General features: G+C 33.4%; 1 protein-coding gene across 1 annotated transcript in view; it reads right to left on the reverse strand.

Moving 5' to 3' along the window:
* ULK4 (unc-51 like kinase 4) overlaps positions 1 to 21770 on the reverse strand; it is a gene marked incomplete at its 3' end in the record, with an annotated part of 257242 nt that overhangs the window by 227457 nt on the left and 8015 nt on the right. Inside the window, exons 5-16 of the mRNA XM_081996301.1 lie at positions 20677 to 20778; positions 19765 to 19848; positions 18814 to 18889; positions 18088 to 18183; positions 16169 to 16293; positions 15966 to 16035; positions 14165 to 14264; positions 13593 to 13697; positions 11528 to 11588; positions 9642 to 9823; positions 8133 to 8179; positions 7235 to 7313 (exon numbers count right to left, since the gene is read on the reverse strand). Coding sequence (XP_081852427.1) covers positions 7235 to 7313; positions 8133 to 8179; positions 9642 to 9823; positions 11528 to 11588; positions 13593 to 13697; positions 14165 to 14264; positions 15966 to 16035; positions 16169 to 16293; positions 18088 to 18183; positions 18814 to 18889; positions 19765 to 19848; positions 20677 to 20778 — 1127 coding nt within the window. The remainder of the gene's footprint in view (positions 1 to 7234; positions 7314 to 8132; positions 8180 to 9641; positions 9824 to 11527; positions 11589 to 13592; positions 13698 to 14164; positions 14265 to 15965; positions 16036 to 16168; positions 16294 to 18087; positions 18184 to 18813; positions 18890 to 19764; positions 19849 to 20676; positions 20779 to 21770) is intronic.

Consider the following 21770-nt stretch of genomic DNA (forward strand, 5'->3'; position numbering starts at 1 on the left):
CAGAAACAATACATTCAATAAACATAAAAAAAGAATTTGACATAAGTCAATGTGTGTATCAGTTATAAACCAACTGTGACGGTAAATTATGGTTTTATATGAGTATTTTTTTTTCTAAAAAGAAAGTGTTACTCAATTGTTTAAAATCAAGATATATGGAAACAAATCATGATTTCACATGACAAATCTTTGTTAACAAAAACACAAGATGCTAAGCAGCTGTCAACTGGAGCAAGGCTGCTTTTTGGCTTTGTGAGGGGTCAGCTCCAGATGCTTTTTTAAAAAGGTACAAAAAAACCCCCTCAAAGTGAGCTTGGGCACCCTAGTTAAAATGATCTTCTAACTCCGAACAATTAGGTACTGACATTAAATCTGAAGCGCGCACCTTCAGAGGCTTTCAGAAATGTTTTGCTAGGTCTTGCTATTTTAAATCTGATATTCCCATTACCCATATCAACACCTAAAACTTCTCTGAAATTTGCTAACTTCCCAGCTTTCACGTTTTTATGTGGAAAGGTGCTTCTTTGTCTCATTATGCATCCTCTCATTGGTTCTTAAATTTGCCACTTTTCAACTTCATGTAGTGGCTTTATTCTTAAACTACAATATAGGAAAAACATTACAATACATATTTCCCTGTATCACAGCATTTGAGGATAGTTCAAAGACATATTTTTACTAAAGAATCTGACACTCTTCAGTACCCTCAGAGGTCTTTTACTTAATCATTCTTGCTGTTCTTCCTCAAAGTCATCTTTAAATACCACAGTGCTTTTTTTAAGATAAGTGGACTACAAATGAACATAGTATTCCAGTAACAGCTGATGGTGGGAATGTCCCCCCTCTACCTAAAAAATCTTAAAAATTCTGAGTTTGATACCATAATTTCAGTCATTTCAAGCCAGTATATCTAGTACAACCATCAATGAAAACAGACTCAATTTTGCTCTATCTCCTTTGGGCTGGCACGAGCATTTGCAGATCGAGTTGGATGACAGCACAGATGCAAATTAAAAGGAGCCTGATCTAAAAAGAAAAACTCCTAACCAAGGTCAATTTCCTATTGATTATTCATCTTAAGATCACACCCAGTAGTGACAATTCATCAGTTTGGACTTTTTTGAGATACCTATTCCTGCCACACACAAAAAAACCCAATCTCGTCAAAACAAAGAAATACAAAATCCAAATATCTCAAAGCTTAGTGTTTAGAACACTCACATATAACATGAGAAGCCCAACATACATGCTCTTGCTCTAAAGCTGTAAGTACATACAGTAAAATACTTCTCTCCATTCCATAATAGTGTGTGACTTTCAGACATACATAAAGGATACAGAAAGATTGGCAGATCAGAGATTCACACCAGTTTCTTAAAACTCAAGCATGCACTGCATCTAGCCACCTACTGTCTGTCCACACATGCGTGTTCACTTCTCTCTGTCTTTGCCAAAAAGCTCCCAGAAGTGGGAGAGGGGAATTAAATATCAAAATATTTGATGGGAAGATTTTTCCCTCTTGACTCTGATACAGTATCTGGATGCCCACTGATTTCCTGAAGTCTTTACATGGATGTGAATTTAGGGTCTATCTTTTCCCCTAACATATGTTATCCTTAAAATCATCCCTTAACAAGCTTCTTTCTGAAGCTTACAACAGTCCGAGTCACTATGGTATTTATGATGGAAGTAGCTGAAGAGAACACTGAAACTGGTGTTATGAAACACCAAGTAAGAGGAATATAAATTATGCTTAGAATCCTGACTGAAATATTGAAAACACAGACAAAAGTCTGCCAGATAGTTTCTTACTTGCCAGAGATATAGTTAGTTAGCGACTGAAGAAAAGGATCCTAGGGGCATAGCTCTTCATTCTCCCAAAAATCACAGACTTGTAGAAGAAAAACCCCACAGTATTTTCACTATCATACGAACTAATTAAATTGAAGACTATTGCAAAGAGATATACTGGCAGCACCACTGATGTAATTTTACTGGAAAAATGTACTATTTAATCTCTCAAAGAAAATAGAGTAAATTTAATGGACTAGGAAAATAATGTCAATTAAATGTCTTTTAAAAGGGCACAGTTTTTCGCTTTGGTCGGGCAATTAATCTAAGAAAACTGCAAAAAGTGATTTAATCCTGCAATTGGCAACCTAAGTTTTCAGTTCCCTAGCTGAGAATTTCCTTTCCTACTACTGACTTGGTTTGGACTTCAAACATAGGGCAAGCCCAATTAATGGGATAGATAAAATTAATTTTTTGGAAAGGGGAAAAAAAAAGAATCTTCCTACAATTATGATGAAAGGTCTTAATATTTTCTCCAACAATCCCGAATTGCCATGCTTGACAGTTGTTAATTTAATTATATTTACAATTTCTGTTTATTAACTCAGAAGAACTTCTCACAAACACACCATGAGTTTCTGCCAGCAGAGGCTAATTTATCTGAGAAATGTTATCTTTTATTTGTTTGTCTTCCCACCACATGCCCCAGGCAAATATGTAAGCTATATTCAGTGGACCAGGTTGTTGAAAATAAATTGAAGAAATTTATTAGAGGTTGAAACTTTAACTAAAAGCCACTCAAAAAACTTAAATTTAATCTCCTCTCACTGTTACCAAAATATTAACTGACAATCTTGAATATGCCAGAAAGATAATTTTAAGGCTTTAATCATTTCATAAAACAGTAGACATCTGCTTGTGCGCACATGTGTAAGTAGTCATACACACACTCTGCTACAGCTTCTGTCTCCTGCATACAGATTTTTTAAATTTCAGTGGGTTTTGGTTTGTTTGGATTTTTTTCTTTTCACGTAACAGATATTGGGGCAAGACAATGAAAGTGCCCTTGGAGGAAATAAACAAGGATACATTAAAATTGTAGTAATCTGTAAGCAGACTTAAGAAGTTATTTTATAATAAAGCAACATTAAAAATAAATAGGTTGGGAATAAATGGCCAAATGAAACCATTTTTATTTGAATCTCTTTACAATATGGGCAGACGTGGGTAGACCTAGAAACAGGAGTTAGAGAGATAAGCTAGGAACGCAACTTAAAGTTGGCATTCTGTATTAATTTGAATGACAACAAACTGTAGACTTAGACCAAAGTAGATACAATCAGTCTAGCTAGAGTCTACATAGGAGTCTACAGGTCATAAAACTGCACCTGTAACAATGCAGTTGCTTTGCAACTGTAGAAAACAACCACCAAAAAATCAGAAATAAAAAGGCTGAAATTATATGGAGTTTCAATGTGGAGGAAAACCAAAATTAGGCTCTTCCACTGATTTGACAAAGGAATCACGTTCTAAGCTCAACATTACGGAGATATTCGAACATGCTGTCATTCTCCATGGTATATTTAGGTTACTAATTTGGCCATGGAATTCCATAAGCCAAAGGCTTTGCAAAGAAACTTGCAGTGTGAAGGTTGTCGCAAGTTCTATGAGCCCATTAAACACTCAGTAGAGCAGCGGACCCTGGTCTGTAAAAGAAAAAGAGGCACAGCTGACTAGGTCATAGTATGAGATTGACATTCTCAATTAGCAAATTTAAAAGAGGTAAGGAAACGGACTAGATTTTTGCCTCCAAAAGGACAGGTAAAGAGTTTCTCAACAGGTGGAAGAGGCTGGTCACCTACCAGAGAAAGACACTGCTCCCCAACATGGAGGCATTCTGTGAAATTGCTCTATCATCTCTTACTAAAATAAAAGACTGAGTTTGAAATTTCACATCAGAGTGGCTGTGTCATAGATGGCAGGAGGCCCGATCTATTCACAGATAGGAGAGAGTAAGAGCTTCTTTTAATAAATAAGCCAAATTAGACATACATGGAAGCAAGCCTCCCTAACTTGGGAATAATTTTTCTTTCTGTAAGATGAAGAATAAGCACACTTTTCTTTCCAAGAATCCTGGAAGGAAAGAGTCTTTTTTTTCATAGAATTTAGTTCCTTAATAACCAGTTTCAAAATCTAAATACAAAGATAAAACTTTAAAGTTTAGGTGTTTTCCTAAGATAACTAGGAAAAAATAAGAGGAAATTATGTTTTAGATTTGTGAAGGGCAATTCCATGGAAAAGAAATACATTAGTAAGTCAGAAAAAAACATGATGTATTAACAACTTTTATTACAACAGCCAGATAGAAGAAATTGCACATAGAAGGTCTTCATCTTCAATTATGCAAGAGATAAGGTTCCCTATTGTATTCTAAGATGACTGTTATTTTTCTCTAATCGATGCAGTATTTCTCTAAAACATACTTAACTGGAAATAGATCAACTGAAAGTGAAGTCACAGGTATTCATTTATTATGAATTTTTTTTCTATTATGGTCTATATATTAGCATACATCAGCAGAATAAATATAGTACACAGTTCCACAGCAACATGTTCATCTAGTCTGTGAAATAGTAGTTTACTTGCATTTTAATTTTGCGTTTTAGTGACCTCTGGTGGTTACATTCAAAACAAATTGCTCTTCATCCATTACCTGAATAAGAACTTTAAAAAATAGAGAATAAAAAAATGAGAAAAACATTAAAAAAACAACAAATTAAAGGCTTTTGGCATATGGTATGTGAAAGTTCACCTTAACCTATAAAATGAGGCTAACGTTTCTTTTCCTTCTTAAAGTTTTTCTGCTTCTTCAGGACTTGATGTTACTACTCTTTAACAAATCATTTAATAATGATTAATAAATGTATAACTGGGTAGAAGACAGTAGAGGGTAGAAATGAAGAGCCAGATTTTAACTTGTAAGGGCCAGCAGTGGTGTCCTGCACGAAATCTCTATTAGGTCCTGTGGTACTTCAAAAGAACTAAAGAAATCACAACTGGATGAGTGCATAATGAGGTAACAAACTGCAAAGGGGCTGTGATTGAATGACAAAAATCGGAAAGAAAACTTGGTGCACACAGCATGGTACACGTTGGGGGCAAAAATAATTCCAGCATCGCATCTTCATAAGCTCTGAACTGATTTTTCACACTTGGGAACAAAATTTCGGGGCTATAGGAGATAGTTCTACAGAGTGATCATGTATAACAGGGGTCAAAAGAGCAAGTAGTATTAGAAGTTACTAGGAATGGAAGAGGAAACAAAATAGAGAAACAACTGCCAACAGATACAGCACTCATATCTTTCGTCTATAAGACCTGGATCACAGAGAGTCATTTTAGATTATGTTGTTCTGACTAGCTACAGCTTGGTTTTGACATTTCCTAAATCACAGCAGCCACCAAGAAACTTCAGCTGGAGCATGAGTTGTCTCATATAAGAGGATAAATTACAGCATTATAATTTCATACAGTATATAATGTCAGTTTAAAGGTTTTGTTTGTGGTTTTTTTTAAAGCATCACACAACATACAATAGCTTACAGTCTGCAAGAATGTTCAACAAACTCACAGGTTCATCTAGTTCCTCTGGGGAGAGCAGAGGCAAACACAACTCCATAGATCAGAAATTCCTAAACTACTCCTTCCTTCTTTTCCTATAAATAAACTATCAGGTTTATGTACTGCTTACAGTTATCCAATTTTAGATTACACATGCAAAAATAAATTGGAATATATGAAAATATTAGGATTCATTTTTTTCCTCATTCTAATTTTGTGTAAAGGTTATAATTTTTTGTTTTTTAATTCAGAGATATTACTTTGCGAGAAAAAACTTAGAATGAATGTCATTACAGCAAGCACAGTAGATGCCTTTTGAACAGTATTATAACTCATATTTGTTAACTTAAAAATAAATCCTTCTTTTCCCAATGAATGCATCTAAAAATTAGTTTTAATTCATATAAGAATGGGGCCAGAAAGTGATAATGAAAATTAATTTTCCTTTCTAGTCCTTCAGTTTAAATGTCACTGGTCTCAGACTTAACTTGTTTTTTGAAGTATCTGCATATTTCTAAAAATGCTAAATTCCATTTGTGAACAATTTTTCTGTTCATATGAAAGAAACAAAGAACTGGAAACATTTTGAACAAAATAATATTACAGCTCAATGTAAAACTACTTCAATCTATTGTTTTTACATACACAAAGCAGACTAGGATATGTGTTTTCTACGATGGAAACTGGGAAGGTAGGGAAACTATCGCTGAATATATTAGTGCTGAACACCTAAACAAGCACCTAAAGCCAAAAGTTATATAGACATCTCAAAATTATTTTTTAGTATTTTCACAGGAACTTAAAAAAATTTAAATATCAGAAAAGTCTTCTACATACAAGAGCGCACTTAAATTGTGACCTGGTATTCATCTGAGGTGCAACTGTCAATATTGAAAGACTTTGACCAAACTTTCAGTGCCCGTAACCATAAGGGGTCCTTCCCCACTTTGTATCTTTATAAAACAAACAAAAAACCCTAAGTAATAACAGTAACATTTTGAGTTCAGCTTTCACTACAGAATTGAAATGCTAAGCAACATTGCAATATAGTCATAATCATTCTTAATATTCATTAATAAGAAACCAGAGGGACCTAGAACAACAAAAATACCCTTAGCTGCATTGCCAAAAAAGCCAGCTATTAACCAATAACAGTATGTTCCTACATGCCAGATCTGCACAGTATGGAAGCATATTTGCTACATGTGTTTAGCAGCTGTTTCTCACATTCAAACACCCATTACAGTCAAATCTTGACTTCACTTCATTAAATAGAAATAAAGCCACATTCACACTTTAAACAGGTATTAAATAGCAGATTCTGTCAAGTTTACGCAATTTGTGTGCATGTATCATGCAGAAAAGGACAGTAAGATCACTTTGTGTAATCAGTCTATTATTTACGTCAACTATTGAGCATGCAAAATGAAAAAAGGATTAAAAATATTTTTCTTCTCCAAAGAAAATTACTTGCCTTTCATTACATATATTCAAGAACTGTGAGCAATGTCAAATTTTTTTGGAAAAAAGTATTTCTATGAATCAATTGTACTATTTTTTATACTAATTGTAATAATTACATTTCAGGATAACCAAATATGTCAACACTTCCTTCTTGATACATACACACGCACAAGAATTATGACAGTGACTACTTAATTTTCTGAAAAGGAGAGAAAAAGGCTAGAGTTTTACCATTGGCAGGTAGTTCTGCCACAGATTAGTAACCGTCAGAACCACAACTACATAGAATAAACTCAGAAGTTTATAGTAAAAGCATTAACAGAACTCCCCCTCTGAAAAAAAAAATTTGGAAAGTTACCTCAGAAACAGGTACATTTTCTCCAAGTTCAGAAGTATGTAATGCCAGTAAACCAATCACTCGAGCAACTTTGGCACGTCTGCATATCAAATAAATTTTTTGTAGGTGCAGAAAAACTATTTCAAAAACATCACAAAACCAGTTATATGGTGTTTATATTTTATACAGATTGCTAAGGGCAGAAAATACTTGAAGTGCTATTTACTGCTCAGATTTTCTTCTTATTTCTATTTTCTTTGTATCATCAAATTATTTCAGTTTTTCAGCTCAATTTAGCAATAAATCCATGCATAAAGACATTTCTTTCCTTTACTGAAAAATGAAGATTCTTTAGTTTGTTATAGACTTCGTAATCAGTAATGCTCATGATCAGTTTTCTTATAACACAGAGAACCCCTGCAGATCATTTCAAACTTTTCAGTATAGCTGAAAAAACAGAAATTAAATCTGTATCAGCAAATCAGTTTTAAATGTTTCATTAAAGAAAAAATGGGAAGAAAAACATCAACATTTATGAAATAAACAGCAGGGGGCACTCTCTCGTTGAAATATTTCTGACAGTAGCTTTTTTAAAAAAGCTACTATTATAGTTATTTTACTACTATTATGGTATGGGCAGGTTTATTCAGTGTTTTTAAGTAACACTATTTGATACACTAAATTATGTAACTTCTAGATAAAATTTTAGAGATTTTCTATAATCTTAGGTCCTGTAGAATAGCTATCTATTAATTCAGTGCTGAAAAAAGTCAATGTTATACATACTATCATACTGCCTGTCAGCTACTACAGCAGTCTGACAGGCTAAGACACTCCTCAAATACCCTGTTAAAGAATATCTTTAATAAAACTCAATGATAATTCCGTATCTGACCAAATTAAAGTAAATGTTACTTACATATCCCAGTTGGCAGCTACACGCAGCTGCTGTATCAACACAGGAAACTACAGTTCAAAGAAGACAGATAAACATTAGTGAATTTCAGTGATGTGGTATGTCCCAATAATAAACAAACAAACAAAAATATCAGTGATTTCATAAAAATGTATTTGGATAACATTTGTAAAAAGTATTATTATAGACACTGCAGGTATTGTCTAAATATTGATTTAAAAAAAATAATAAAAGGCTGATAGTAGAAATAGAATTTTTTCTATATCCTTGTCTGTAAACTGAACTGCTAAGCATATATCAGTGCATCAAAAAACCCCACATTTTTTTGGTTATGAATGCAGAGGAACACTAGGCAGAGGAAAAAAACCCTGATACTTTCATGTACACACACAGAGATCATCATATAGTATTAACCAACAAGTATTTAATAAATTAGATTTATTTTGTGGGAATGGGTGAAAATAATTGGCAAATACTAGAATAATGAATGGACTGATAACACACATAATCAGCCACCTAAGAACCAAACTGCATAATTACTAACTAATTTTTAAAATGTTCTGTTAAATGGAAATTCAGTTATTGGATTAATGCCCCCAAAAATTCTCCAATGATAATGGAGTACACCTTCCAGCAATTCTGTTTCCTGCTTTCACAAGAATTCTATGGCGTAACACATACCCATTGCTTCCAACCTCTATGTTCTCAATTTAATTTTTCTGGCAGTGCAATTTTGCTCTTAATATCTCTATACCCAATGATGACATGTGTCAGAATATGACTTAGGTGCATTAGTATAAGTGTAGAACAAGGTAGTTTCTTTTTTACTAAAGAAACTGAAAAGCGCACATCTGAGGATAGCCTCTGTGATGTTTTTACATAGCAGAAAAATAAGTCTACTTCTCTTCTGCACATGCAATACTCTGAGAAATACGTTAAACCACTACAGAGGATACTAGTAAAATTGTTTATCTGGTAGAAAATGGTTCTTGAAAGATGAAACCGCCATTTAGGTATACACTAAAACAGACTCTTTAGAGAGCATGCTCACTCTTCAAAGCAGCGCTTCATGGAAGTTTTACTGTACGTTCTTTAGAAAGTTTTTCTTGCTATACTTTACAGACATATGGCAGAATAAAATTGATTTAACAATTCAAACATGAACTTTTTTCAGTATTCTCTGTCACTTAATGATTTACAAAGACTAACATTTCATCGTATGTTATTTCACACCCTCCATCAAGGTTAGTTTTTACTCCTACGTTTTTACTAACACAACAAAACTGTATGTAAATGTATCTGAAATATACGAGAAAGAATTAGTTTCCCTCAGCTCTTAAAAAAACCTGACATGGAATTTAGTAATTCTTTTTTTCTTTATTTTGTACTTAATTTGCCACATTATTTTTGTCAGTACACCAATGATTTCTTGAAACAACTAAAAGCAGCTGATTTTTGCTACAATGGCAAGTACATAAACCATGTTGATTCTGTCAAAGCTTTATTACTTACCAACTGAGAGCTAATTAACCTGCTTGCAATTTCCTTGTGGACAGCCACAGTACACAGGTAGTAGAGCAAGTTCAGTTTAGAACGTGCTGCTCCTGTATTCTTCTCAGTGGAATCAAGCAGCGAACATACTCGCTGCAAGAAGTCATTCCAGTCCAGGTCTTTCATAGATGATAACTTCTCAGCTAACCATAAGAAGCAAAAAAGTAGTTAAATGGATCTTTGATGTTGCTTTAGCACACTAGAAAGTAACAGCAACATGAATAAGTAAGTTCCAAAGTTTGACTCTAATAATTTTAGTACCTAAAATATTAAACAATCAAGTTATAATTCATGTCTGAAGATTATAGAAACCAAAAAAGAAGCAGCGAAACAAAGCATGAAAATGTAGCAATAAAAGCCTCAAAACATTTTTGAAAGTGCAACCCTGTTAAGTCCTTGGACTTCATTTAAGTAAACATTCATTGTCATTATACTTAGGAAAAGTAGTAAATGTTGTCCTTATTCATTACTAATTCTTAATAAGAAAGTGCAGTTTCATTAAAATAAATATGAGGCAAAAATTAATGAAAGTCAGCGAAATCTCCTCAGAATCAATAAACTGAAAGTATATATAGTTACTCATATAGGTAGGTATCCACCTAGTTAAGCCTTAGTAATATCAGAACATAGATTACTTCAGGAGGAACACAAAGAAGTCACGACGACGATTAACATAAATCCTGTAGTTCAATTCAGCAACCACTGTACATGAATAGAGATTTTTCAAAGACTTCCTTATCAGTCTCAATGGATAACTTCACTCTGAATGAATGCAGACATACATTCCCTCAGTTTTGGTTAGTTATTTATTAATAACTTATCTGTCATCCTGACATGCTCCAGTTAATAGTTAAGCATATCAGACATCAGTGGGATAATTTAGCTACTTAAATGCAATATGAAATAAAACACCACACCCTTAGGCACTTGAATCTGATAATTTTTGCCTAGAATGTTAGCCAATTTAAAAATATTTTCTGTTACTACAATCTTGATTGGGAGACTGGGGGACGTTTTGTTCCTTTCCAGCTATAAAATTTCGCCAACAAACTAACTTGCCAAAATGCATACTTTATAGAAAGAAAAAAAGGAACTGTCATGTCTAGGAAGATGTGCTATGTGAATTCTAGAAGGACTACAGATCTGCTTGACACTCCTCTTCAAGCACAGTAAAGTGTAATACTTCCTTAAATAGACTGGAAGAAATTCTCCAGGGGAAGAAACATTACACTCATGACAATGAGCAGCCTTTTGTTTTCAGAAATAACAGCAGCCTTTCTAGATGTTAAAAATTAACAACAACAAAAAAACCAAACCCCAAACAACTCCACACTATCTTTTGGGACATTATTCCCATAACATTTCATGATTAAAGGTGGAACTGGTAAAGCTGCTTAGTATTACGGCTGATCAACATTGCACATTTTAAGATCTTGTTTTCATTTACTTCTCTACCTTTGTCAAATTTTAATCTATTTTGTTGAATTTTTCAGTTAAAATACCTTGGTTGTTTACAAAAAAATAACACAGGGAAAAAATATGCTGGTTTTCCCCCCACTAAAACAGTGTTGACTGTCCCACTTTAAAAGCTTTTAAGCATGGTCTTGTAACTGAAGGTGGCAGAAGAGAAAGGAAGGGCATATAACTGCTAGCAGCTAGCACTTGAAAAGCCTACTCAAAATTGGTCTAGCTAAAAACATTACATATGCAACTTCAGTTTCAGACAAGTTATGAGTTCTCCAACTGTGACACCTCATCATCTACAAAGGGAGGCTATAGGTCTTGCGATAGCGAGTTACACCATCATATGCAGAACTTAAGTTCTAACAGCTTCAACAGATCCATACCTGAGTATGTCGGTATATGTAAAGTTTTCAAGTCAAATCTAACTGGTACTTGCTTCATTATCTGGAAAAATAAACAAAAACACTACAACTAGTTTTAATACATTTCTGGAAAACTCTAAGTAGTTGAATATGAGAACACAAAGATGCAAAAGTTGTACAGAATGGGTGTACAAACCACTGCTCATTACTGATATATTTTCCATGGTTTTCTGGTGTGTATTTCTTCCAAGCAGATATTTGAGATTTAATTCTATGTTTTTAATATAATTAAATTGTTATTATTTCCATTTAAGTGATTTTTTTAAAACAAGAACACAAAATGATAGGATTTTTTCAGTTTACATTTTTATCTTGCTTGTATGCAGAAAAATACTTGCATTTGGGTTTCAAAAGCTACAGAAAAGAACTATGCAGCTAAGAGCTCATTAAATGGTTCAGCAATTCATTGCCATACAGTACATACATATATATATGCTAGATCATTCTAGAATATAAGAAGGCATATTATCACCAACTAATCATTAGTAAAGTGTGGGGGTTTTTTCTCCACAACACATGATTTTCTGGTACATCATGAGATTGGATGACTGCTCAGTGACTGAGCATTTGAGTGTGATTTTCAGTAACTAAAGCATAAGATATAACTGTGTTCTGGAATTTAGCCTTTCACAGATGAATCTTAGGTGTAACTACAGAGCCAATTTCTAAAAAAGGTTTTCAATTCCACAGATCTGCAGAACACGGGGAAATTTTACAATATAAGCTGATATTTCAGCTTTTAAAATTCTGCCAGCATCTAGTAAATCCCTTTCCAGGAGATTAAATTGCAAGCTCTTCAGCTCTACCAGGTGTCTGTATCATCCTTTAGTCTGAAGATCGCTAAGTATGCAGTGACTGATTACATGTCCCTGGAATTTAGTGGGCTATTTTGCATTAATTCTGAGTCTGGCATTGCGTGGTATAAGGAGATTAGCCTCCATGCGCACATTAGTATGTACACTTACTCCTAACCCCATCTCTTGTAGTAAGAAGAGAAGCAGTGAAGGGCTAAGGCTTTGTGTCAGAGTCCTCAGACAGAGATGAGAATTTACAGAAGTGACATTCAAATGCATCATTACCTTTGAATTTCTCCACTGGCAACAATGTCCCCCAGCCCAAACACATTAAAACAGTATTGTTGGGTAGTTACTTTATCTCAGTAAGATATTTTTTAATTTTTGAGAGTGATAGGCATTCCATTAAAACAAACCAAAAAATTGTTATACTAAAGCAATACTCATTAGCAATGAGTTCACTTTCAATGAAAAATGTTGCATTCCCTGCATCCACCACTTACTAAGTAAAGTTGCTAAAGTGACTTCATTTTTTTTTTCCACAGAAAATAAAGGAAGACTAAAGAGGTTCTTGCCTATCATTCCTTCTACCGGTTCTACACATGTGCCCATACATGCACATTACACTGTCATTGCAATGCAGAGCTGATTTTTTTTGGTCTTCAGTTTGCTGTCAGGCTAGTGTCAGACATGATCACAAACTGTTATCACATTAGAATCCTTATGACAGAAATTGGATGAACATTTCTTGTAACTTTAGGTCATCCTTTCCAGAGAAAATAAGTTCATATTGGTTAGAAACATTATCACATCTGAAGTTTAAAGAGCAACAAAAGTTATTCTATAAAGGTCTAACTCCTAACCTAGAAGGCTTCATAGATGGCCTTGTTTCAAACATACCAAAACACAGTTTTAAGTAATAGATATCAAACCAAGTTATCAGAAAACAAATCTACAAAAGCACTGAACACAGCATTTAGTAGCTTCTATTTCTTGTAAGACATAATATTAGTATTCAATCCCAAAATAACTCAGTTCTCCAAATTAGCAACACAACAGGATTGTAAAAGACTGCCAAAAAATTACATGAGAGCTTGCCAGATGACTGGGTGGAACTGCTTTAAAATGAGGATTATAAAATACAGGAAAGGAGTTTCACCCCGATTAAAGATTTAACTGCAAAAATAGCCTCACCCATAAGTTCCTGCATCTTATATTTTATTTTGCTATACCTTTGGATTGTCAATGATTGGCGTTATGATAAGATCAGATTCAGTGTAAATGAGCTCTTTCAATGTTAACTCCATATCCTGCTGACTTGAGCACATACTTTTAGCCTAGAACAAGAACAAAGATTTTTTAAAAACTGTTTTGCACAAAAAACGAAGTTTACGTTTATGCCCAAAATATTTCATTTCAACATTATACCACACAGTTTGGCCATGTAAGCAACATATTCTAAATCACTTTTGATTTATGTAGTAGCAGATAGGGCCAACTAAAAATTATGATAAAGAAACATGTTGGAAGAAAAAGCACCAGGTCCAAAAAGTGGACTGAGAAGAAAGAAGATAGCAGTATCCCTTTTATACACTAGAAAAAAAAAGGAGACTAAGCATCTTTCTTAACTGTTACATCTGAAATTCTGCAAATTATTTTTTCCAAATAACTTGCACACTGTAGGAACTGCTTTCCTGTTACAATTATGGAAGAATGGAGAAGAAAGTTGACTTTGCCACAGACTCCAGGATAAAATTCTAACTATAAAGATACTACCATCCCTTAATATTATCTTTCTACTCACCTTTTTCAAACATGAATCTCTTTGTGGAGAATTTTGGATTGGGGCAGTAGTAGCATCACTTACTTCTACTGCAGTGCTTGTTCTAGGTGTGGGACGAGAACTTAAACACAAGAAAGAAAAAAACAAAGAAAACCACAACACTACAGATTAAGTTTCACTGCAAACTACTTTCTTGTTGCTCTTTTGAAACTTTAATGCCATACAGTAAATGTTCAAAGCTGACAAACATAAATAATGCTATGTCTGATCCATCAACTAAACTTGAACTTCCTGTCTTTAAATATGTCCTGACAAGATTAGGATTTGTTTGTCAGTAGAAAGGACTAGGTGTTTTCTTTTTTTGTTTTTTTTTATTGTTGTTAAATGAATGTAATTTGATTATTTTCTCACCTATAGTTGCTCTCCAAAATGGATATTAGAACATGATTATCTTAACTCCTAATAACAAACAACATACAAAGAGAATTAACTTGACAAAAAATTGCCATTTGTTTTATGTTATTCTCTTCTTTTACATATCTTTTATATATTTTCAATAGGCACTTAGTTTCTCAGTTTAAAACAAGACAAGTGATCATTGAATTGAACTAGTTGAAATGAATAAGATCTATTCCCTTTGCACATGTAGAAGCAGCTAATGCTGTTAAAAGCTTATTAATCACTCCAGCAACTAAGTAAATTCTGGTGCCAAGTCAGCAGCTTACTTCCACTTCAATGTTTTAAAACTTCAGTAGGTAACACATCTTGACTTAAGAAGTTAAATTGTTGAGACAAAGAGAATTTCAGAACATAATTTTTTAAAAAATTTTATTACATTTCAAATTTCATATTAAGACAAACATACTTAAATAAAATATGTTGTTAAAAACATATACTTTTTTTCTACACTTGTTCCTGACATAATTTGGATTACCTGTTGTTATACTAAGTGTTTGTGATGCCATTGTAGCCTTTCTTTTCAGCAGATTGCTAAAGCAGATAGCAAATGCTATTTTAAATTAATAATAGTATGGGTTTAGCTGTGATGATAGAAGTTATAAGTGAGATGAGAAGTAATACTTTATTAAAATCAACTGAAATAAATGGAAAAGTAGACACACTATTATGTACAACAGCCCTATTTCAGGTTATGCAAGAAGCTTAAGAGTATTTCATTTCAAACTGGAATATTTCTGCTTGAACGACAATAAGAAAAATATCTATTTTACTAGATAGTCTTCTTGGTTTGAAAGCTAGCACGAAGTTTTATAATCAGGTCTCAACTAAAACAAATCACTGTTAAGCCAATCATTTGTTTATTTTATACCTATGTAGTACTTCGTAGATTATTACCAATAGCTTGTGATGAAAAGCTGCAGGCAGAATTCATTAGTGGATTTTAAGCTGAATGCTTATTCTCGTGTATTTAAAGTAAGCATATTCAAAGCATAGTCTCTCTAGATATAAAGTAAGTAGAAAAGGAAATTCTAAATAAAATTCTTCTGTTCAGACAGACAGCTAAGAAATCAAAAGTCTATTTCCAAAAAACAGTGTAAAAAAGCCATAAAAGCATTGCTGTAACTATACACACTGCTTTCACAGCTCCTCAAAGGGGTCTTAATATTAATTAAACTAGTGATAGAAAATTCAAAAGGAGACACACTAACAAAATTTTACAAATAGAGTAATAAAACGTCTGAAGAGATGGGGGGGGAAAAAAAAAACCAACCTGTCTCTTCAGACATTCAAAAAAAAAAAAAAACTAACACAAAAACCATCCAGGGTTTCAAGCATTTTCTAATTGTTCTTTAGGTTGTCATACCTGAGAAGAAACATGGATTCATTTGATTCACCATCAACTGAACTTCTGGGGCGCAATTCAGTCTGAGTTTCTACTGAAAAGAGAACGTGAACTTGCATTCAGAAGTTAAAAACAAATAAAGCATAGGGAATAGGCATGTTGGTAAAACTGACAAAATTCATAGGACACAAACCAGTTCCAAATAATGTAATGAACTATATTACCTCTTTTGAAAGAATCGCTTGGTAGCTTAGTATCTGCTCTTGAGGATGACAGGTTATCTAGATTTTTATGAGTATCCACTGGCTCTTTGGCACTCCAAAACACTGATGAGACTGTGTCTTCACTGCTGTTTAATAATAGATATTAATTACACAGATTATTTTTTTAAAGAGGGGTCATATCCATAATTCGTTGCAATTATTAGCATAAAATGTATCTGTCATTATCTAGAACAGCATACTATTATGTGTTACACATACTTTTTATATTAGTAATGGCAATGATGAAAAATACGTTTACAGCAAATTACTTGGAGAATATTAAAAATTCTTTAGCTCCCTCAGTAGAACATGCATGAAAGAAATTGTAAAAATTGAATTATTACCCCATTATACCAGAGCTATAAAAAAATATTCAAGGCTTTAGAGACCATGCAATCTTCACAGGAAAAAGTCACAACAAACCTACTCCTAAATAATGAAGTCTGTAGCCTAGATTAAGAACAATAAAAACTAACATTTTTTTGTGTAATGTATTACATGTCACATTTAATTGCAAGTGTATTGATTTTGGTTGTTTGGGATTTTTTAATATACCCCTCTATTATTCACATGGAACTTGGTCTTACAACCTTCCAGAAGGCTCTTTAGGACATCAAATATTAATCAAACCCACATTGTGAAGAAAATAGGTACATGGGCCTCACAGTTGGAAAAGAAAATGTATTGACTGAGCTTCTTTTGCATGTCAAGCCAATGTCCTACGTTTGTCATATTTGTCAATTGGTGCATACTTCAGCGGGTATTTCAGAGACATTAGAAAACCCTCAAAAGTAAGGTCAAATAACCCAATATTTTGTAGGAGATTAAGATTCTTCTGATTCTCTGAAAATTCCTCAAAGATGAGCACTGTGGTGGAGGCTGACATAAGTCTTGATAAAACCTTGAATAAATTCTTACTTTGTGGCAGAAACATTAAATCTGGATTTCTTATCTGCCTTGGTGGTGAAAGCAGTAATAAAATTAAAAGACAAAGACCTGTATCTCAAACTAGAATAAATGTTAATAACAAAAATACTGCAGCACTTGTGTCAGAAATAGGTATTAAACAACACAAGAGAGTTTTAAAATAGAACACATTCAGCATTTGAAAAGAAAACTATTTTCACCTTAGTTCCCTAGATTGGAACCTAAATTATCTTTCAAATATTTAGCACAAAAAACCATAAAAATCAGCACTTAATATCCTAATTCAAAATTAAAAACAAAACCCAGCAAGATAACAGGAGTTTTGACGAAGCCTACCTATTTAATACATAGAACTTATTTTCAAGAAAAGATTTGTGTTTTTCTGCATATATAGCAGTGCAGAGTATTACAAATTTAGGAAAAAAACATTAGATTAATCCTTTGTGTCATAAACAACGAATATGGGTCAGCTGCATTTGCAAGGATATAAGGCTGAACCACACATCTAAGATACTGTACTGGTAGGCTTTGTGATGCTTTAAGCCTAAGGCATAAAAACAAACAAAAAAAATCACTAAAGATAAAACTGACCCATATTTATAAGATTCTACAAAAAGCTTTCAAAAAAATTGTAAGTCAAATCAATGTGCATCATTGATATATAAACAAATAAATAAAAATGAGAACAGTTATTTCAGAAGTAAATTTGAACACATTCTATAGCCAGGAAGATGTCTGTTGAAATCGAACAGACAGTGTAATAAACTAATAGGATAATACAATTCTCAAGCACCCCAAACTGTTCACTGAATAGTGTAAAACTCCATTCATCAATTAGATAACAACATGAAAATCCCAAGCAAAGGTCAAAAATAAGACAATTTACAGAAAACTGTATTTTTTTTTTTCTCCTTAGATTTATTGTAAATGAAGTCTCCTTGAACATTCAGTACCTTGAGCTTGTGCCCTGGCTGTCTACAGAATCACCACCACAATGGCTAAGGGATCCTTTCCAGAATGGATGCTGCAATAGGTCTGTCCAATTCAGCCTTTTGAAAAGCAACAAACAAACCAAAAAAACAGTGGCAAAGTACAGATCCACAGAGAGGTACCAGACTCGGTTTTGAACCTAATGATGCTATAGAGCAATTAATCCTGTTGTTTGCTTTTATTTGGTCAACAAGTAAGTTCTCTTACAGGACAAACATTTCACCTCAAATCAGAACAGATAATTCATGCAAGACAGAGGTATGAGACTAAAAATGAAGGAAACTGCATAGCCAGTCCCAACATGTAAATTATCTGAACTACGCTATAAATTATAATCTTATGTTATTTAACAATATAACTGTATCAGCTGTAAATCAAAGCTTCATAAAATAGATGTGCCCACTGTTATGGAAAAGCAAACCCATCCAATTTTAAAACTTCCCATAATTTCTGTTACAAAGTTACCTATTTAGTACCAGCTACAAAAATACAAAGATATATTTAATCAAAACATCAATTCTGTATATTTTCATATAACAAAAAGCACAATTTACTCTTTTTTGAGGGATGAAATGATTTTTGCATTCTTTGTCATCTACAAAACACTTTACATACACTACCATAGCAACTATTTTCTCCAGAGATGAAAAAAGACAATGTAAACAACTGTCATGAATTAGACAATTTACCTTTTCTGAGGATCCTTTTGAAGCAAGCCATCAAGCAAATTAATGAACTCAGCAGAAGGTTTGTGAAAAGCAGAACCTGTAAACAAAAGCATTTTAGAAGATAAGTATTGGGCAGCAAAAACAACCGTCACACACTGTAGATCAAATAGTTATCTATAGATCAAGCTAAAAAGCTTTCTTTAATAGTAATTCCACCTGAAAAAAAACTGAACGTATGAAGCATCTTAAATATATACTCTTTGCATTTCAAAGGATCCTCAAAAAAAAAAGACAAAAAAAACCCCGAACCAAACACACCACAATGATTAGTAACCAATCTAATTAAAATTGTTTTTATGTTAAAAAAAGCACCCTCCAATTATCATATAGCTATTAGCAAGAAATAAAGTGGAATTTAAAGCTGCTTATATTAGAATTAAATTTCCTCCAACCATGATAATTTTAAGAGGACCATTGTTGCACCCCATTACACAAAGGAGGTTTCCTAAATTCTTAACTGCGAAAGACTTGACTTCTGAGAGTTCAGAACTATGAAATGCACTTTACCCACTTTGACAGCACAATCCCTTTTAGAATTGAAACAAATAACAAGAGTTTTAGTTCTACAGGTCACCATTTTCACTACATTACTAAGAACTGAAGAAAGTCACTAATATTTAACAGTCTCCATGAATACTATTGATGCCCAGAATGACTGAGATTAAAAATTCCATCCCAGAAGGTAGCTTTGCTTTTAATTCTTAACACTAACTGATATGCCTCGCTGTCAAAAGGGAAATAAGCATTCATTATTAACAGGGGAAAAGTTCTTATCAAAGGAAGGTAACGATAACATTCACTTCCGACAGCTGATTCCTGCAATCAGCCTCAGAAGAAATAGTGCAAAACAAAAAACTTGAACTTTCTAAGTATTACTCTGATTTGATTGATTAAACAATAACAGAATATTACCCTCTGGTCTAGGTGGCAATGGATCTTCATATAAAATCTTTTCAATTAATTCAGATAAGCTGTCTGAGAAGAATGGTGGTCTTCCTACAAACAATCAGAAGTGTATTTCACAGATTAGGCAAACTTCAAAATGGCTGTCCGGTGCAATGATATACAATGAGCTCAGTTTCCTAAGGAAACGTCCAAAGAAATAAACACCCTCAGCCTGAATTTTATTTATCAAGTTCTCTTGTCAATTTAAATACAAAATCTAGGATTAAATTCTTCTATGATAAACCGCAAAAGAGACCATGGACAGCAGAGGCACCAAAGATGGCTTGGTGGAGGTCACCATGATAGTCCTGTATGAATCTGCAATGAAACAACAGGAAAAGGTCTAGGCAGAAATCTCAGTTGTAACTATGTTGATCCAACAGATCAGCATATTGTTTAAGACATCAGAAGGTTGCTCTGTAATTCTCTTTTGCAGTAAAATTTTCCTTCCAGCTGCAGCCAATGCTAACAGGTACTTTATCTGCAGGAAACCAAATGACTCTAGTTTTATACTAGTAAAACAGTTTTTCTCTTCCAAAGAGAAGAGTTTAATACTGAGGAGATGAAAAACATTACACTGCCAGAATTCAAGGACTGCTATAATTTTAAATCATAGTGTTTAAACAATACATGTTGGTTAGTATCATAATATTTAGATCACAGTCAAAATAACAACAGTATTACTTCACTTGATTATTTAATAAAGACCGTGGGGGGTTTTTTAAAGTACAGTTAGTATGTTCTTCAAGAAATCTTTAAAACCTGTCTTAAGTTTTTCTAGGTCTTAACTTCCCTAGAAAGTTAACAAGAATTCACCCTAAGAACCACGACCTATGTTTCCATTACCACAGATATTAGATAGATACACAAACTTACAACCTGAGAACATTTCATGAAGTAAACATCCCAAGGACCACAGATCACTGGCTTTGGAGAAGTCCTCTCCCTTTATTGCTTCTGGTGCTGTGTATAACGGAGAGCCTACAAAATACAGTATGTGTAATACGCTTGGATTAGTCATTCAGCATTTATCCTGTTCAACATTTCAACCTTTGTCTCCACAATTCAGTGTTAGAGATTATATTCACTTAGTATAAGAACAGAGACAACAAATGTAAGTAGTTTCAAAGGAACTTCTCTCCTACACTTTTACTGAAGTATGTAGGGTTATATATGCCATTTTATTGTTTATTTCACTTCTGTTAACCAAGCTGGCTTGTGCTACACTTTTCCACCACAGTGATTAATGCAAAGAAAGTTTTGATATGCCTTGACAGCTTCCAGAGCCAAGCAAACTGAGCAGAATGGTGAACAAAAATAATTCTCACGTGAGTAACAGAAGTAATTATGTTACATCAGGTTTGGTTTGTGTTGGTGTTTTTCTGTTTGCTTGTTTTTAAAAAGCTATCCCAAGACATAAACCTTCATGGAATTAGAAAACTCTGTTACAAAAACAAGGTAGCTAGCCAGCTTGATCACTGATCTAAACTAGTTACAGCTATTTTCATGTTAACACACTAAGAAAATATCACATATCAAATCAGAGCAGCTTATTCACAAACCTCTTTTGCCTTGATATAGAAAAAGAAATATACAGTTGCTATTTCTACAGTAGTTCCTATCTAAACACTAACTCAGTTCTCAAAAATCTCTAAAAAAATTACACAAACTCAGCAAAAGTGTCAATTCCATAGTCCTTTAAAAAGTTTATTTTTGGATTCATTTGTTCTTGTGTTTTATTTTTTTAAGTGACAAAAGGTCATTAACCATACACATCAAAACAGCTGTTCTGAAAGGCAACAGGAAGGAGATTAGATTTGTATTTCTTCCTGAATAAAGATCTGCTCTTGGTCTTTGTATTTCCAGTGTGGACTTTCAGCAGGAGACAGCAAAGTATTAAGAAAGCTCGCTTTCTTCCCATAAAATATTGCCAGGAATTCCATTGATCCCAAATAACAGTAACTGCTATGACA

The sequence above is a fragment of the Phaethon aethereus genome (assembly GCF_964289735.1).
Source record: "Phaethon aethereus genome assembly, chromosome: 2".
Lineage (NCBI taxonomy): Eukaryota > Metazoa > Chordata > Aves > Phaethontiformes > Phaethontidae > Phaethon > Phaethon aethereus.